Genomic DNA, 19,211 nt, shown 5'->3' on the forward strand with positions numbered 1-19,211 from the left:
AGCACCACAGCAGCAGCCAATCAGAATCGTGGAACTTTCAGGCTGGCCAATCAGAAAGCCGGCACATACACCGCCACACATCCGCCGCATACAAGTTTTACTTTTATTATATGTATAGACTAGCTTGGGGACCCGGCGCTGCCCGGGTTATTAGAGAAAGGAATTGTATATCAAGGTTGGTCTTTATCAGTTATTTATATGGCTCGCAGTGGTCTCAGGAAGTTAGTTAAGGTACTGTGAGTTCCATCGTCTGTGGTCCATCGTCCTCCAAACTGCACCAGGATGGAGAGAGGGTCATGGGGGTTTTGTGTGCCAAGTTTGGTCTTGATCAGTCATTGGATGAGGGTCACAGCAGTCTCAGAAAGTGAGTTAAGGTACTGCAAGTCCCATCATCCATAGTCTCCCTCAAACATCACCAGAATGTTGAGTTGGCCATGGGGGCTCTCAGTGCCAAGTTTGGTCTTCATTGGTATTTGGATGAATGTCACAGTGGTTTCAGGAAGTGAGTGAAGGTACTGCAAGTCCCATCATCCATTGTCCGTCCTCCTCCAAACAGCACCAGGATGTAGAGTGGGTCATGGGGGCTCTGTGTGCCAAGTTTGGTCTTGATTGGTCATTAGATGAGGGTTGCAGCAGTCTTGGGAAGTGAGTGGAGGTATTTGAAGTCCCATCATCCATAGTCTGTTCTCCCCCAAACCTCACCAGAATGTTGAATTGGCCATGGGGGTTCTGTGTGCCAAGTTTCGTCTTCATCAGTCATTGGATGAGGGTCACAGTAGTTTCACTAAGTGAATGAAGAAACTGCAAGTCCCATCGTCCATGGTGCATCATCCTCCAAACCGCACCAGGATGTAGAGTGCATCATGGAGACCCGGTGTGCCAAGTTTGGTCCTTATCGGAAATTGGATGATGGTTGCAGTGGTCTCAGGAATTGAGCGAAGATACTGCAAGTCCCATAATCCATGCTCGATCCACAGTCAAACCACACCATGGCGTAAAGTGGGTCATAAGAGGTCTATGTGCCAAGTTTGGTGTTGTTCAGTCATTGTTGAGGGTCGCAGCAGTCTCGGAAAGCTAGTAGGGGTACTTCAAGTCCCATTATTTGCCCTACTCCAAACAGCAGTAGGATGTAGAGTGGGTCATGGGAACTCTGTGTGCCAAGTTTGGTTTTGTTCGGACATTAGATGAGGGTTGCAGCAGTCTTGGGAAGAGAGTGGAGGTACTTGAAGTCTTATCATCCATGGTCTGTCCTCCTTGAAAGTACACCAGGATGTAGAGTGGGTCATGGGGACTCTGTGTGCCAAGTTTGGTCTTGATCAGTCATTGGCAAGGGTCTCAGTGGTCTCAGGAAGTGAGTGAAGTGACTGCAAGTCCCATCATCCATTGTCAAATTCTTCCAAACCGCACCAGGATGTAGAGTGGGTTATGCGGACTCTCTGTGTAAATTGTGGTCCTGATCCATCATTCTTGGCAGTTATAATGGTTTTAGGAAGGGAGTGCAGATATTGCAAGTCCCATCGTCCATGGTGCATCCTCCTCCAAGCCGCACCAGGATGTAGAGTGCGTCATGGAGACTCAGTGTGCCAAGTTTGGACTTTATCGGTAATTGGATAAGGGTTGCGGCTTGGAGGAGGATGCACCATGGACGATGGGACTTGCAATATCTGGATCAGGACCACAGTGGTGGTACTTCAAGTCCCATCATCCATGGTTCATCCTCCTCCAAACTGCAGTAGGATGTCGAGTGGGTCATGGGGGCTTTGTGTGCCACGTGTAGTCTGTATTGGTAATTGTCTGACTCAGCCCCCTCTGGCCTTTTCCTTTCCTCTCTTAGTCATCTCGGAATCTTGGAATTGAGGCTGGCCAATCAGAGACCATATGCAAATTTCCTTCTCATGTCCCCGTTTCTGCCATGAACTCTTTTCTCCACCAGGGGCTCCTATTGAAGCTGGCCAATCAGAGACCATATGCAAATAGCACCACTGCGGCAGCCAATCAGAATGTTGGAACTTTCAGGCTGGCCAATCAAAACGCTGGCACATACTTCTCCCGTCGCACCGCCACACTTTTGTCCGCCGCATACAAACTTTCACCTTTATTATATGTATAGATATAGATATAGATAGATAGATATAGATATAGAATATAGAATATAGATATAGAAGATAGATATAGATAGATATAGATATAGATAGATTATTTAACACGCAAGTTAATAACAGCATTTCCCAGTGACATCACTTCTACATGCAGAATGTCTCATAAAGAGTACGTGCAAGTTTGTGTATTATATATATTTAATATTCCATTAACGTCCACAGCTTTTACATTTTTGAACCTAAGTGGTAAATAAATAAATAAGGTTTCAGGTTCAATTTCTGGCTTCTTTAGTAACAGAATTCTGAGCATGGAGCTGTGAAATACCTCTGACAGTGGTCTTAGAGATCTCTTTGCCTATCAGACCAGATACTAAGTAGTCTATAAGAAGGAATAATGGTCCAGCTTGTATTCATATGGAGAGTTGTTGACCATCAACGTAGACAAGACTGGATTAGAATAGTTAATGGCCTGGTCCCACTTCGCAATATTTAAATTTTTATAGGGAGAAGTAATGGGTGTCACTGACACACACAACTGAAGTCCCTCAGTGAAGGTGCCTAATTGCTCCCCACCCCTAATAAATATGTCATATTTGCTCAATTACATAGCCAAAAGTTAGATGCACATTAGATTCGATGGCACATTAGAATTGCACACATAAATCTGCCAGTCTCAACCAGAGAGAGGGGTACAAACCCACCAGCCTCAGCCTGATGAAGGGGCACAGCTTTCCAATTGGCCTTATTGACAAAGTTTTCAACCTTCCCTCCCCCCAATTTTGAGAAGTGCCACCCATCCATGGGCCATGGCTTTGGAGGTAGGCAAACAGAATTACATTTCACAACACATATTTTTCTTTTGCAATGTGCACTTTCAAAATTGAGGTGGGCATTGCTATTAATGGCACATGGTACTTGAGTAAATATGGTAGTTTCTGCAGCAAGTTTTGACCCATCAGTTGAGTCCTATCTTACAGCCAGTGCCCCTTACTTCACTAAGTATGACTGAAAATGACCACTTCTCATAATATAATGTCTGTAAAAAGAAATAATGGTCCAGCTTGTATTCATGTGGAGAGTTGTTGACCATCAGAGCAGACAAGAGTGGATTAGAATGGCTAATGGCCTGGTCCCACTTCACAATATTTCGCTTTTTATAGAGAGAAGTAGTGGGTGTCACTGACACACACAACTGAAGTACCTCAGTGAAGGTGCCTAATATGAATATGAACATCAGTTTACAAAGGAAAGAGCCTATGTATTTAAATGATTTCTAGAGCTGTTAATGGGTGGCTACGAGAAATGACTATACAAATGGCTTATGCATCACAACAGGATTTGTATTTTCTAAATTACTAGCTGTGCCCTGCCACGCGTTGCTGTGGCCTATAGTAAAACTTATCAAAGTTGAGGTAGATATCTGGACTATTATGAAAGAGAGGTACCTACCTATTCCTTCCCCCTTTTCCTCCCCCTTTCTCTCCTTTCTTCCTTCTCTACCTCTTTCTTTCTTTCCTTCTTTCACTACTTGGTTTCATCCTTCTCTCTTTCCTTCATTCCCTCCCCCTTTCTTCCTTTGCCTTTCTTCCCTCCCTGTTTGCTTCCTTCTTTCACTTTTTATTTCCTTTTATTTCACCACCATCATTACAATAACAATGATGCAATGCATTGCCTCTGGGACCTGACACCTCTCCCATTCCCCCTAGAAGGGTCTCAGAGGAACAATAGCATAATAATAATAATAGAAATAACAACCTTTACCCGCCACGTGTTGCTGTGGCCAATCTTCCCTCTTTCTCTCCTTCTTTCCCTCCCTCCTTCCTTCCTTCCCATCTTTCCTTCTCCTCTTCTTTCTCTATCTCTTTCCTTCCTTCCCCCTTTTTCTTTCTCTTCTGCTGTCTCTCTTTTCTTTCCTTCCATCTTTCCTTTTCTTCTTCCTCTAACTTTCCTCCCTTCCCCCTTTTTCTTTACCTCCCTTTCTCTTTCTTCCTTCTTTCCTTCCTTCCTGTCTTTCCTAGATTTTGACAGGGCGGGAAGGGGCGGGGTGGGGTTTGGAGGTGGCCTGAAGTAAAAGGAGGTAAGATTGGGGCAGGGGAGCGATGGAGCGTGGGGTTGCGTGTGTGTGCGGCGGCGGGGGGAGTGATGGAGCCTGGGGTTGCGTGTGTGTGTGCAGCAGCGGGAGGAGTGGGGTTGCGTGTGTGTGTGCGGCAGGGTGTGTGTGTGTGCGGGAAGCGGCGCAGCGGAGCTTGGAGTGGGCATGGTTTCCGCAGAGGGAACGTTGACCTAAAAGGGTCTCAGAGGAATAATAATAGCATCATCATAATAATAGAAATAAGAACCTTTACCCGCCACGTGTTGTCGTGGCCAACCTTCCCTCTTTCTCTCCTTCTTTCCTTTGTTTCCTTCCTTCCCTCCCATCTTTCCTTCTCCTCTTCCTTCTCTATCTCTTTCCTTCCTTCCCTTTTTCTTTCTCTTCTGGTCTCTTTTCTTCCTTCTCTCTTTCCTTCCCTCCCTCTTTCTCTACATCTTCCCCCTTCCTTCACTCCCTTTCCTTCCTTCATTCCCTTTTTTTTCCTTCTGTCCTTCCTTCCTTCCTTCCCCCTTTTTCTTTCTCTTCTGGTCTCTTTTCTTCCTTCTCTCTTTCCTTCTTTCCTTCCCTCCCTCTTTCTCTACATCTTCCCCCTTCCTTCACTCCCTCTTTCCTTCCTTCCTTCCCTTTTTTTCCTTCTCTCCTTCCTTCCTTCCTTCCCCCTTTTTCTTTCTCTTCTGGTCTCTTTTCTTCCTTCTCTCTTTCCTTCTTTCCTTCCCTCCCTCTTTCTCTACATCTTCGCCCTTCCTTCACTCCCTCTTTCCTTCCTTCATTCTCTTTTTTCTTTCCTTCTCTCCTTCCTTCCTTCCCCCTTTTTCTTTCCCTCCCTCTGTCTCTCATTTCTTCCTTCTCTACCTCTTTCCTTCCCCCTTTTTCTTTCTCTTCTGCGGCTGGGCACCAATGCGCATGCTCAGTTGTTTTGCCGTTTTGTGAGTGTGTTGTGTTGTTTTTCATTTTGAGTAGATATGTTTGTACCTTGTGGGTTGTGTTATGGGCATGGGAATTTTGGTTAAGTTTCGTTGGGTTTTTTTTGAGTTTTGTTGTTTTGCCGTTTTGTGAGTGTGTTGTGTTGTTTTTCATTTTGAGTAGGTATGTTTGTACCTTGTGGGTTGTGTTATGGGCACGGGGATTTTGGTTAAGTTTCGTTGGGGGATTTTTGAGTTTTGTTGTTTTGCCGTTTTGTGAGTGTGTTGTTGTGTTGTTTTTCATTTTGAGTAGATATGTTTGTACCTTGTGGGTTGTGTTATGGGCACGGGGATTTTAGTTAAGTTTCGTTGGGGGATTTTTGAGTGTTGTTGTTTTGCCGTTTTGTGAGTGTGTTGTTGTGTTGTTTTTCATTTTGAGTAGATATGTTTATACCTTGTTGGTTGTGTTATGGGTACGGGGATTTTGGTTAAGTTTCGTTGGGGGATTTTTGAGTTTTGTTGTTTTGCCGTTTTGTGAGTGTGTTGCTGTGTTGTTTTTCATTTTAAGTAGGTATGTTTGTACCTTGTGGGTTGTGTTATGGGCACGGGGATTTTGGTTAAGTTTCGTTGGGGGATTTTTGAGTTTTGTTGTTTTGCCATTTTGTTAGTGTGTTGTTGTGTTGTTTTTCATTTTGAGTAGGTATGTTTGTACCTTGTGGGTTGTGTTATGGGCACGGGGATTTTGGTTAAGTTTCGTTGGGGGATTTTTGAGTTTTGTTGTTTTGCCGTTTTGTGAGTGTGTTGTTGTGTTGTTTTTCATTTTGAGTAGATATGTTTGTACCTTGTGGGTTGTGTTATGGGCATGGGGATTTTAGTTAAGTTTCGTTGGGGGATTTTTGAGTTTTGTTGTTTTGCCGTTTTGTGAGTGTGTTGTTGTGTTGTTTTTCATTTTGAGTAGATATGTTTGTACCTTGTGGGTTGTGTTATGGGCACAGGGATTTTGGTTAAGTTTCGTTGGGGGATTTTTGAGTTTTGTTGTTTTGCCGTTTTGTGAGTGTGTTGTTGTGTTGTTTTTCATTTTGAGTAGATATGTTTGTACCTTGTGGGTTGTGTTATGGGCATGGGAATTTTGGTTAAGTTTCGTTGGGGGGTTTTTGAGTTTTGTTTCCTCGTTGGATGCCCCTAACAAATTTATATATATAGATTAGTAAGTACCTGGGTTGTTTGCAATAGCTGTAAATTTGGTATTGGTTGCAGGATTTACTATCTTGAAAATCCCAGTTTTGATACTTTAAAACAAATTTCTTATTCTTGCTAAAGATGGGAAGACCTGGGGGAAAAACAGAAATATGGGGAGGGGGCTAAAAAAACAGAAAAATTGGGTGTGGAAAAAACCTTCTCTTCCCTTCCCCCCTTTTTCCTGGTTTTTTTTTTTTTTAGGTCCTCCAATCTCTAGTCCTCATTGAGAAGGTTTTCAATTGCAAGTACCTGAAGTATGTGCAGAAATGCCCAGATCCATATTATATATCATCCTGTGCATGATTAGTAAAGCTAGGATCTTAGTGGCCACTTTTTGCCACAAGGGTTAAGCATATCTGGAAATGACTTGGTGCTAAATCATATTATATCCCTGTATTGTATCTGGGATTGGAAATTCTTATGTGCACATAATATCTTCAGGTAACTAATTGATCCCTGTATTCATGCAAGATGTAAATGATTTTTGATGGACATCGTTATTTCTACAAAGTATTTTTAATGTGCAGAATGTTTTCTTGTGGTTATAAAATAATATTTGTTGGGGCAAAAATTTTCACAAGATGAAAGCATATATCTTGAAATGAGTTTATCCTTAAAAGTAGTACAGTACATAAAACTAGGTATTTTTTAAAATCTTAGGGAGATGAAGAATAATCATGCATTCACCGGAAAGTGTGTGTCCACTTTCCACTGACTGAATGGAAGCTTCAGAATATCATACTACTGCTGGGGGAAACACTATGACTCTTGTGCAGTTTTTTGAACCTACAGGAAGTTACTAGAGAAGGTCCCGGGCTGTAAACAGTCCCCATCAGTGAGATGTGGAGGTGGCTTAGTTCCTGTTTGTTTGCATGGTTGACAAGGACTACTATGGCTGCCTGCAGAAGCAAGTGGCTGTGATCCAAGCCTGTAATACACTCTGCCTGCTTTGTAATAAGGGTTTTAAACTCTTTGGATATCATTGAAGACTGATATAATGCTGGGCGTTACCCATATGGCCCTCTTCCTTTTGCTGCCATTTAGTACAAATAGACACAGTAAAAGCTGATAACCGATTTCAGCTTTCAGTGAAAACACCAAAATATTTTTGTGTCCCATAGGTGGCAGCAGCACCCCACAATGCCAGCTGTCACCCTGCAGCCAGGTTGCCTCTCTTGGCCGCTCTCTTCATACTGAGACAATCATGTCGAGCCAGCACAGCCATGCTCCCTTCTCCAGCATCCAGCCTATGGCTGAGCATCAGCAGGTAATCTCCCTGATTCAGCCAGCAAGTGCTTCCCTGATTGAGCTCTCTTGATTTTAGAATACATGCTTGCACATGTATGCAACTCTTCGTGGCTGCATTCCCACTCTCAACCTGTGGCTATTCGAAGCATATTTTACATTATGGCATATAAATCTGTGAAGCCCTGTGTGTTTTGTTGGTACTGTAGAACCACTGTAGTCAGACCAAGGCCCAAGATTCTTCAGCTTGTAGAGTAGTGGTTCTCAAACTTCCTAGTGCCATGACCCCTTAATACGCTTCCTCATGTTATGGTGACCCCAACCATAAAATTAGTTTCATTGCTACTTCATAACTTGTCATTTTGTCAGTTGATTTTGTCCTGTAGTTGCTGGGATTTATAGTTCATCTACGATCAAAGAGCATTCTGAACTCCACCAACGATGGAATTGAATCATACTTGGCACACAGAACTCCCATGACCAAGAGAAAATACTGGAAGGGCTTGGTGTGCATTGACCTTGAGTTTTGGGAGTTGTAGTTCACCTACATCCAGAGAGCACTGTGGACTCAAATAATGATGAATCTGGACCAAACTTGGCACAAATTCTCAATATACCCAAATGTAAACACTAGTGGGGTTTGGGGAAAATAAACCTTGACATTTGGGAGTTGTAGTTGCTGGGATTTATAGTTCACCTACAATCAAAGAGCATTCTGAACCCTGCCAATGATTGAATTGGGCCAAACTTCCCACACAGAACCTCCATGACCAATAGAAAATACTGTGTTTTCTGGTGGTCTTTGGTGACCCCTCTGACACCCCCTTGCGACCCCTCCAGGGGTCCCGACCCCCAGGTTGAGAAACACTGCTGTAGAGGAAACTAATATGGGGTGGGGTGTGCATCACTAGGAGTAGCAATGATGTGTGCAGAGAGCCACTTTTCATGAGCCCAAAGCATTTATCATCCTCTTTGCTACACCATCAGAGAGGTAGATTAAGGAAACAGTTTGCATCTCCTGAATTAAGAAGTTGTTCTTTGTGTCATCCCTCTGCCAAGGAAGTGATGCAAAAAGAAAACACGGTTTTCAGTATAAAAGCCTTCATGCACCACAGCTCCCCATTGACTGCTGGTCTGCTTCCTGCACAACATCATTTTAAGGCAATGTCCACAGAGTTCACTTGTCTTTCTTTTGTGTGACAGATCATGCCAGACCTGGCCATTCTGCAGAGGAGAATCCCACTCACTTTCCGGGACTCTTCCACAGCCCCATTACGCAAGCTGTCTGTGGACCTTATCAAAACATATAAACATATCAACGAGGTAAGAGGATTGTTTTCATGGTGTCATCTCTGAAGCAGAAAAAATGATGTTTTAAACATAATTGCAGTGTGTCTTGTCTCCGTGCTCAATAATTATAAAATCATCTCTTGTCCTGCCAAAAGGTTCCGGGCTATTTAGTTTACCTTGAGAAGACTGAACTCTCCATTTTAAAGTCTATTCTATAATGTGTGTTGTTCCTGCCTTTTGTTGCCAGGTCTATTATGCCAAGAAGAAGCGCCGAGCCCTTCAAGTGGCACCAGAAGACACCAGCACCAAGAAGGAGCGGAAAGTACACAACGAGGGATACGATGATGACAACTATGATTATATAGTCCGCAATGGGGAGCGCTGGCTGGAACGTTATGAAATCGACTCACTTATTGGCAAGGGGTCCTTTGGACAGGTTAGGAGACAATCCATGGGCAGAGAAGTGTTCTGTATCTGCTTATATAACCACATAACAAGCTGCATGCCATATTCCTTTGAGAATTAATAAGATGGTTTCTTACCAGTAGACATTATTTGCATGGATAAATCAGAGGATATACCCCACAATTACAATAACACAGTGATTTGCCAAAAAGTAGAATAGATATAGCTCTTGATAAAGCTCATAATTATTGTAAAACTTGCTAAATTTAGTCCCTAATATTTCCAGTTAGTGTGATAATGGGGAAGATTGCAGCTTGAAACCCTGAAGAGATGCTATCCACTATCTGGACTAGTAGTGGCAGAGGTCAAAAGTCTTTCTTTGGGATCCTGGGAGGCATTCAATTAGCAAGATATATTTCTCAAAGCCTCCTGGGGTTCCATTGGTGATGTCAGCCCAACCATCACTTGTTTTAGGGCTAAAGAAGACTTCCCCTCTAAAACTAGAGGTTTCTGGGAGCATGATTATCCAAGGCTGGGACCTCACAAAGTCTTGGCCTATTCCGTTTGCCATCCTGATGTAATATTGAATTAGTAATTTATTCAGGTAGTTGAATTTTGAATTTTCTTATCACCATTGCTAGGCTTCTCCTGCAGATTTCCAGGGCTAGGTGGCTCAAATAGGTCTTCCCTAGCTTGGCACAGTACAGATTGATACTGACAAATGGGGAAATGATTCTAATGTGTCTTTCTTTTTACCTATTAGGTGGTAAAGGCTTATGACCAACAGGCTCAGGAGTGGGTGGCTATTAAGATAATCAAGAACAAGAAGGCGTTTTTGAGCCAGGCTCAGATTGAATTGCGGTTGCTTGAGCTCATGAACCAGCATGACACTGAAATGAAATACTATATTGGTGAGAGTTGGAAATCAACCATGTTTCTAGTGGGGGTGGGGAGTGTTTTTGAAATTAGATGAAATGTTAATGGACAAGAGTCAACAATGCTGAGATGCACCAGAAGTGAAATCCGTGGGGCTTCAGACTCATGAGAAAACTTGTAATAAAGTGATTAAAAGAAGGGCTGAAATATATGTGAGGAAGCTGTTTGGTGTCCTCTGAACTTAAAAGAAAGACTTGTCACTAATTGGTTATATGTACATAATGTGAGTTATTTATTTATTATTTATTTACTTCTTTTCTATCTCGCTCTTCTCACCCCTCAGAGTGGCGTACAACATACATCTAAGCAAAAATTCAATGCCTCATTATACAAATCATATAAAACATAACATACAATCACTAGAAACAATCAGCATATAAATAACATTTAAAACCATTAAACATAATAACCCCATACACAGATAAAACATTGGACCAATCCTTTAAGCACCCTACCAGGGCCCTCCCCTCCTTCAGTTATTCTTCAGTTACTATGAACAATTATCATGTTAAGGGCCCACAAATCTTAACTCCATGCGGGAGATGTTGCATGAGCTGGAATGCATGAGTGTCACTGTTTCATATTCTGTCACCCTTTCTTCTTTCAACTCCAGTGCACCTGAAGCGGCATTTCATGTTCCGGAGCCATCTGTGCCTGGTATTTGAGTTGCTGTCCTACAACCTGTACGACTTGCTCCGTAATACCAACTTCCGAGGTGTCTCTCTCAACCTCACACGCAAGTTCGCCCAGCAGCTGTGCACAGCACTGCTCTTCCTGGCAACACCTGAGCTCAGTATCATCCACTGTGACCTTAAGCCAGAGAACATCTTGCTGTGTAACCCTAAGCGCAGTGCCATCAAGATTGTGGATTTTGGCAGCTCCTGCCAACTGGGCCAGCGGGTGAGTGACCACCAGACCTCACATTTCCAACCATAATCTTTCTAGAAGTGCCAGAACTGACAGCCTGGTTGACATGTCTTTTCTGCATAGCTAAACCACTTTCTTCATTTTCAGGGTGTCTTCAGCTTTGCCTTCTTTAAATTGGAATTTGGAAGGCATGGGAGCAGCTTACTTGTTCCAGCCAACAGCAACTGAAATCAGTCCCAACTATTATAAATTTCCATTCCCTGGATGCAGCATTTGACAGTATCATGCATTTTGTTTCTGCAGATCTACCAGTACATCCAGAGCCGATTTTACCGCTCACCTGAAGTGCTACTGGGCATGCCTTATGATCTGGCAATTGACATGTGGTCCCTAGGCTGCATCCTAGTAGAGATGCACACAGGGGAGCCCCTCTTCAGTGGTGCCAATGAGGTAGGTGAAAATTAGTACATGTAGTCCCTGCTTTTAATACAAGATAGATTCTGTAGGTTTGTTCTTAAGTTGAACTTGTATGTAAGCCAGAACAGGTCTGGCGCGCACTGTTGACTGGTTTGGGAAAGGAGCACCGCATTGTCAAAAGGTGTACTCTGTAATGTGGCCAAAAGTGCATTCTTAGAATCCCTTCTTTAAAAACAAAAGTTTTGGAACACCAAAGCTTCCAACCATGGAAAGGACAACAAGGAGCTTCTCCTGTTTCTACTTGGTCTCTGTGAAATCACACATATCGATCTTTTGTGCAGGTGCAAGGCAGCTCTGAATTCTCTAAAGCTTTAAGAAACTCTTGGTGGTAGATCCGCCCACCCTGCCCTGGAGGATATAACCATCAGATGAGGCTAGCACCTCCATTCATTTTTGTCCACAGCATTAGCAGCAGCAAGAGATTTCTCTTAGATAAGTTTCCTTATTAAGTGTTGATTCTCCTGCCTACTGCAGTTTCTTTTCATATTGACCTTCAGTTTGTTTGACTTCTCTTCTGTAACTCCTACTTGGTGGTTTTTCCTGTGTTTGACTTGGACTGCTTTCACTATGTCTTTGGCTGCCCTTTCAGTGCTTTTCAGTATTGACTTAAGTCTCGATTGACTACTACTGTGAGTACACTAATTTTGGGGCTTGCTTCTTCCCTGTACTTCTCTTATTCACCTGCTTTCTATCACGGTGTCTACCTTTTAAAACCAATGTGTAGTGGAGGAAGGTTTTCAGGCACTGATGGTCACTTATGTGTCTGCTTTGCTTGGGGGAGGCTCATATGCTGAAGATGTTGCCAAACCTTCACCCCCAAGTATAGAAGAAGCAAGAAGCATGCCTTAGAATGCTCCTTTATGAGCAGGCGTTTACAACCTTACCTTCCTGGCCAAAGAAATTGAATGTGTTGGAGCTGCCACACAGTGGCTGGTCCCACGCTGAAGAAGTCATGCCTATCCCCCTTCGCATCAAGAGGCACCACACAGCGCCAAAAGCCCTCAAAATGGGGCAAAAGGGCATGAGGAGAGGAATGCTATATAGGTTTATGCAGTGTCCTTTACTGCCAATATGGAAATTCACAAACGGAAGCAGTACAATTGCTCATTTTCAGAAATATGCAAAATATTTGCTCTCAGTTTGAGTGACAAATCATCTATAGACAAGAATACCTCTAGCAGCAACAAGTCCCATCTGTACTTACCACGCCCTTGTGTGTTGACATGGACTCTGGTGTACTTGACTCAGGTGTTGCCTCCCTTACAGCACACCTCTGCACTTCTCAGAGTCTCTGCCCCTGGTGGGAGGGAACTTAGAGCAGCATCAACTGCCGTTGAAAATGCTGCTAGAGATGAAGAGAGACCTAAAAGAGGAGCTCCAACAAACCATAAAAAACAAAATGAAGGAGACAAAAGAGGACATTGAAAGACTGAAACAAGAAGATAAAGGTCTCCTAAAAGAGAATACAAGTATTAAGGAACAACAGGATGTGATGGAAAGAAAAATAAACCTATTGGAAGGAGCAGTTGCCTCACTCAAATTACAATATGAAATTATGGAAACAAAGGAAAAGGAATATCAATTACGATTCCGTAATATCCGAGAAGAAGAAAATGAAAATATTAGAGAAGTTATCATCGACAGGATCACCTCAATTTGGAAGAAACCCAAAGAAATAACTGAATCTAATATAGACCGAGTCTTCAGAGTTAACTCGAATTTCGCCAAAAAGTACCAGCCCCCCCCCCCCCCCCCCGGTGATGTTCTTGTTTGCTTTGGCAGGAAATCAGTTAGGGATGAAATACTAAAAGAAAATGCCAAGACCCATACAGATTAAAAAGGACAAAAAATTGTGATATTAAAAGAATTTCCCACCTCAGTATTAGAAAAACGACGAAAGTACCTCTTCCTGACGGAGGAACTAAAGAAGCGAAACATAAGATTCAGGTGAGAGGGGGAAAGAGGCTAATGGTAACCTGGAACGACACGAAGTATTGGATCACTTCCGAATCTGAAGCCAAAGCTTTCCTTGGAAAAACGCAACAAAAAGAGGCCAGAGGTTTCTTATCAAAAGGAACCCACGAGGGGGAAAAACACCCAATTCAAAACCTACAACCAAAAGTGAGGAAACCAGTGAAGATGAATCAACAGGCAACCCAGAGGATAAAAGAAAAAGATCCAAGAGACCCAGAAGGAAATCACTCAAGGACTACACCTACTTCTCTGACACCAAACATAGAGACTGATAAAAAATCTAGACAATCTTATGATTCAGAATATTAGAATAATATCCCACAATGTCAATGGATTCAATTCCCCCAATAAACAGAAAAAATATGGCAGCATCTGAAAAAAGGCTCCTATGAGATAATTTCTTTACAAGAAACTCATATTATCCACAAACACGCTATGTATTTGGAACAGGAAAAACTAGGGAAATTATACCATGCCTCTAGTGGAGAAAAGAAAATGAGGGTTGCCACATATATCAAAGAAAGCATAACATCCAAACTAGCCTTCAAGGACCGCGAAGGCAGAATATTAGGAGTAATGATTGAAATAAATGGCCACCAAATATTAATCTGTAATATATATGCGCCTAATGGGGCCAAGAGAAAATTTGTTGAAAAACTAAAAGGGTATATTATAGGTCAACATTACGATGAGCTAATAATAATGGGTGACTTTAATGGGGGTCTTAATAAAAAAAATAGACAAATCCTCCAAAGGAACAGTAAGGGCAAAAGATAAAGTAGAGGAATTACCCAAATCATTCATCCACTTCAAGAAGAATTTGGACACTCTTGACATTTGGAGACATCAACATAAGAATGAAAGAGATTATACTTTTTTTTCGAATCACCACCTAGCTGGTCACGACTGGACATGATTTGGGGTAACAAAACATTACTAACAAAAGTGACCAAATCCAAAATACTCCCAATTCTTAACTCTGACCATGCCCCAATAAAAATAATAATACAAAATCAAGGGAAAACAGATAGAACATATGTTTGGAAACTAAAAGACCATCTTATCAAAGGGGAGGCTAAGCAAGAGGCAAACAAAAACCTCATAAAAGAATTCTTTACATTTAATACTGAAAAAGATTCATCTATAGAAGTTATATGGGACACCAGTAAGCCGTATATGCGGGGCCATTTCTTAGAACAAAACGCAAGAGAACAAAAAGTAAAAAGATATGAACAGGATAAACTAGAAAAGGAACTGGAAAAAAAGGAAAAATTAGCTAAACCCCCCCCCCCCCAAATCAAACACTACAATACCAACTAGAGGTGATAAAAAAACAGCTAAACACTCTTCAACTGGAAGAACTAGAGGAAAAACTAAAATTCGTCAAACAAGATCACTTTGAAAATGCTAATAAAGTAAGTAAGTGGTTAGCTAGGAAAATAGCAACCAAAAGACAATCCCGCCACATAATTAAAATAGTAGAAGAAGGGCAAAGCTTCTATCACGCCCCAGAAATAATAAACCAATTTGTAAAATACTACAAACGTCTATATGCGGACGATAACATGCCCATGGAAAAAGTAGTGACATTTATAGGAAAACAGCATATTCCCAGACTAAATGAAGAACAAAGAGAGATACTAAATAAGAAAATTACTACAGAAGAAATAAAAAGACAATTCATCAACTACCTCTGAAAAAATCCCTGGGGCCGGATGGCTTTACACCTCTCTACTATAAAACCTTCCAGGAACTGTTAATAAGTCTCCTGAAGAGGATCATTAATAAGGTGATGGAAAAGGGCACAATGCCAGAATCCTGGAAGGAGGCCACGCTAACATCAATACACAAGCAAAACACAGACAGTTCTCTAACAAAAAACTATAAGCCTATTTCACTCCTCAATGTTGACTATAAAATATTTACTAGCACTTTAGAGTCAAGACTAAAGGAGATATTATCAGGAATAATTGAGGAGGAACAGAAAGACTTTTTGCCCAAAAGACAGATAAGAGAAAACATAAGAATAGTCCTAAATGCTATTGAGTATTATGAGAAGAAGCCACAGAAAGAGGTAGCCCTCCTCTTTCTCGAAGCCGAGAAGGCGTTTGACAACGTCAATTGGAATCTGATAAAAGCTACCCTAACTGAAATGGATGCGGGATATAACTTCATTAAGGCAATACAGGCCATATACTCTCAACAACACGCTAATATAATGGTTAACGGGAAGCTTTCTCCACAATTTGCAGTCAACAAAGGAACTAGACAGGGGTGCCCCCTATCCCTGCTTCTATTTATCTTGACCCTAGAACTGCTCCTATCAAACATAAGAAATAATGAGTTAAAAGGACTAAAAATTAAATCCCACTCATCAAAATATGGGCCTTCGCTGATGATCTGGTATGTATCATAGAAGACCCGGTAGAACAAATAGAAAAATGGTGGCAAGAGCTAGAGCGCTTCGGGGCGATAGCAGGTTTCAAAATCAATATAGATAAGATGCAGATTTTAGATTATAGATTTTACCTGCAGTTCCTCCTTTTTGTCGGAAAGATTTTTAGTTATCATCTTTCCGACAAAAAGGAGAACTGCAGGTAAAAACAAACATTAAAATAGTACCGAAGGTTAAATATTTTGGAATCATACTTACGCCCAAAAATATTCAACTCTACAAAAATAACTACGAGGAAAAATGGAATAAGATTAGAGCCAAATTAAGAAAATGGGAATCACTCAATCTCTCCTTGTTAGGGAGAATTGCAGTCATACAGATGAACATTCTTCCCAACATGTTATACTTATTTCAAACTCTTCCAGTTATTAAAACCAAAGCTATGTTCAAGATCTGGCAGCAGGATATTAAGAAATTTATATGGAAAGGTCGGAAAAGTAGAATTAATTATATTAACTTATGTGATAGCAAAAGGAGAGGTGGTTTGGCCCTGTCTGATTTGCAAACATACTACGAGGCAGCTACACTTTGTTGGATAAAGGACTGGGCCACCCTAAAAAAAACAAAAAACTTCTAGCCTTAGAAGGATTTGATCTAATGAAAGCATGGCATAGCTATTTGTGGAGGGGGAAGGCCCCGAAAGAGAGAAATTTCAAAAACCACTTAATTAAAGCTGCATTAATCCAGGTGTGGGATAAATACAAGACCAGATTCTATTCCAAAACTCTTCTTTGGTTCTCCCCAAATGAGGCCAACCAGATAAGAGCGGTCCCAAGAACCAATTGGCTAACTTATAAAGACATAGTAAGAAAGGAAGGGCATGATCTAACTATAAAAACCCAAGAAGAACTAAACATTTACAACCCACTCCTTTCCTGGTTCCAATATTATCAAATAAAAGAGGACTTTATGACAGATAAGAAGCTAGGTTTCGAGAATGATGAAACATTTTGGGACAAGATCCTAAAAACTGACACGAAACTAATAAAGAAAATTTATCAACACTTGCTCCATTGATTAACCGAGAAAGAACAAATAAAACATAACATGATAAAATGGGCCAGGGACATTAGGCGTACAATAAATTTGTCTGAATGGGAAAAGGTATGGACAAGAAAGTTGAAATATACTTATTTGACTGATTACAAAGAAAACTGGTATAAGCTCTTTTACCGATGGTACCTTGCCCCGAAATATTGTCAAAGATTAATAAAGGAAAATCCAACTGAAAGTGTTGGAAATGCCAGAAAGAAGAAAAAGGTGACTTTATTCACATGTGGTGGAAATGTAAAATGGTCAAAACCTATTGGCAACAAATTCACAAAAAAATAGAGCTAATATTAAAAATTAAATTTGAATTAAAACCAGAATACCTATTACTAGGTATTACAGATTTTGATATGGACATAAATACAAACAAACATTTTTGTTACCTAATAACGGCAGCGAGAATAAAACTGGCCCAGCTATAGAAATCTTTGGAAATACCCTCAGCAGAGCAATGGACACTGAAGGTCCTGGACATTATGATCATGAATATTCTTACACAAAGACTATCTCAATACAGCAATAGATCTAAAACAACAGACTGGACTAACTTCCTCCAATTCCTAGATGACAAGAAAAAAATAATTAAATAAAATTAATTAAACAAACAAACAAACAAACAAATATACAAATGAATAGTATTAGAATAGAAATGCAAAAACGTGAAACTAATAAAAAAAAACCTGACCGAGTCCTCAGGAAAATAATAACAGACACCAATTCGATAAAGCCAAGAACCTCACCAGACCGCCTCCCAACTTCCAGATGGATTGGAACCAGTCCAAAGAAGACAAAATAGAAAGCTACCCCTGATCAACCTGGAAGTACTTTTCTCGATGGAGAGAACTAGATCTCCATGCGAAAGTGGATTGAATGATATTGTATGTGTTTGTGAGAGAATGAGAAGCCCCCCTTTTTTCCTCCCCCCTTCTTTCCTTCCCACCTTTTTCTACACTTTCCTATCCCTACCAATTGTTCCACCACTTTTTATGTACTCAAAAATAAATATATATTTTAAAAAAGAAAATACTGCTAGAGAGCTTGGGCGCCGCCGCATTCCCTCCCTCCAACAATTTGGCCTCCCCACCATCGTAAGCTCGGTGCTTTCCTGCACGCCAGCTGAGGCAGCCGCCAGAGGTCTTTGCACAGCCAACCCTCCCATTGCTGCCACTTTTCCCTTCGTCTACAGAGCTATCCCGCACTATAATCCAGCCACTGTGAGGACCCAGACATGCTACCAACTTCAGATTGATACAGCTACAAGACATCCTCTCCCCTCCAGCGGCTGCCAACAGGCTAGCCAGTCTTGCCAAAAAGCTTATTCCTCGCCTACAAGAAGGGCAACAGGCTTCAAATTTTATGGTCCTGTACCCAGTGCACCCTTAGATGTTGATGTTTCCTTTATACCCATTGTAGGCCCAGTGCCACTTGTGGCCTGTGGTGATGTTGCTTCATCATTCACTCTGGCACCAACGTGTTCTGAATCACTCCTTTTTTCTAGAGTCATGGTGCGAAATCACAATGGACTACTGGGTCTTGGAAATTGTCAGAACTGTTTATACTATCCAGTTTGCTAGCCTTTCCCCAGTTGTGCATCTTCAGGCTACACCCCTTCAGCCCCTTACGAAAGGAGGTACAGGACTTGTTCCAGAAAAGTATGATCTGTCAGAATATCCCAAATATTTCTGGAAGCAACCGGCAGTGGAAAGACAGTAACCTTCGTCTGATCTTGGACTTCTGCATATTAAATCGTTTCACGAAACCACTCAACATCAAAATGATACCATTGCCTATTATTCTGTTGTTGCTCAAGAAGAGGGCCTGATTTGCAATGGGACATCAGGAAGACAATTGTTTTAATATTTCTGTCAGGACTCAGCATCATAGGTTTCACTTTTTTTGGATGGGCGCTAGGTGTATCCATTCAATGTTCTTCCTTTTGGCCACTGTACAGGGCCTCAGCAACTCACCTCTTCCTTAAGGCCATAAAGGTGGCTCCTTTATATTGTTGATGAGTTATTGGGGCTGACTATATCTCAGCTCACCTTGCGTCCACCTTGTCTCCCCTCCAGAGACTCGACTTGGTGGTCATCCATGAGAGGTCTTCTCTTGTGCCAACTCAACTCACCTGTGTCATGTTGGAATCCATCAAAGAAAAGACCTACCTTTTGGAGACTCATTTT

At 41.6% G+C, this 19,211-nt stretch overlaps 1 protein-coding gene across 9 annotated transcripts in view; it reads left to right on the top strand.

The window, feature by feature from the left end:
• LOC137095496 (dual specificity tyrosine-phosphorylation-regulated kinase 1B-like) overlaps window positions 1-19,211 on the top strand; it is an 84,962-nt gene that overhangs the window by 43,910 nt on the left and 21,841 nt on the right. For 5 of the 9 annotated variants that reach the window (XM_067462232.1, XM_067462231.1, XM_067462230.1 and 2 more), the window contains 6 exons: window positions 7,454-7,599; window positions 8,781-8,900; window positions 9,115-9,303; window positions 10,036-10,183; window positions 10,822-11,108; window positions 11,379-11,525. In XM_067462232.1, the coding sequence (XP_067318333.1) occupies window positions 7,537-7,599; window positions 8,781-8,900; window positions 9,115-9,303; window positions 10,036-10,183; window positions 10,822-11,108; window positions 11,379-11,525 (954 nt within the window). In that variant the 5' untranslated portion in view covers window positions 7,454-7,536. The remainder of the gene's footprint in view (window positions 1-7,453; window positions 7,600-8,780; window positions 8,901-9,114; window positions 9,304-10,035; window positions 10,184-10,821; window positions 11,109-11,378; window positions 11,526-19,211) is intronic. The other 4 variants (XM_067462234.1, XM_067462235.1, XM_067462236.1 and 1 more) reach the window with 1 other exon arrangement.

The sequence above is a fragment of the Anolis sagrei genome, chromosome Y, assembly GCF_037176765.1.
Source record: "Anolis sagrei isolate rAnoSag1 chromosome Y, rAnoSag1.mat, whole genome shotgun sequence".
NCBI classification, from domain to species: domain Eukaryota; kingdom Metazoa; phylum Chordata; class Lepidosauria; order Squamata; family Dactyloidae; genus Anolis; species Anolis sagrei.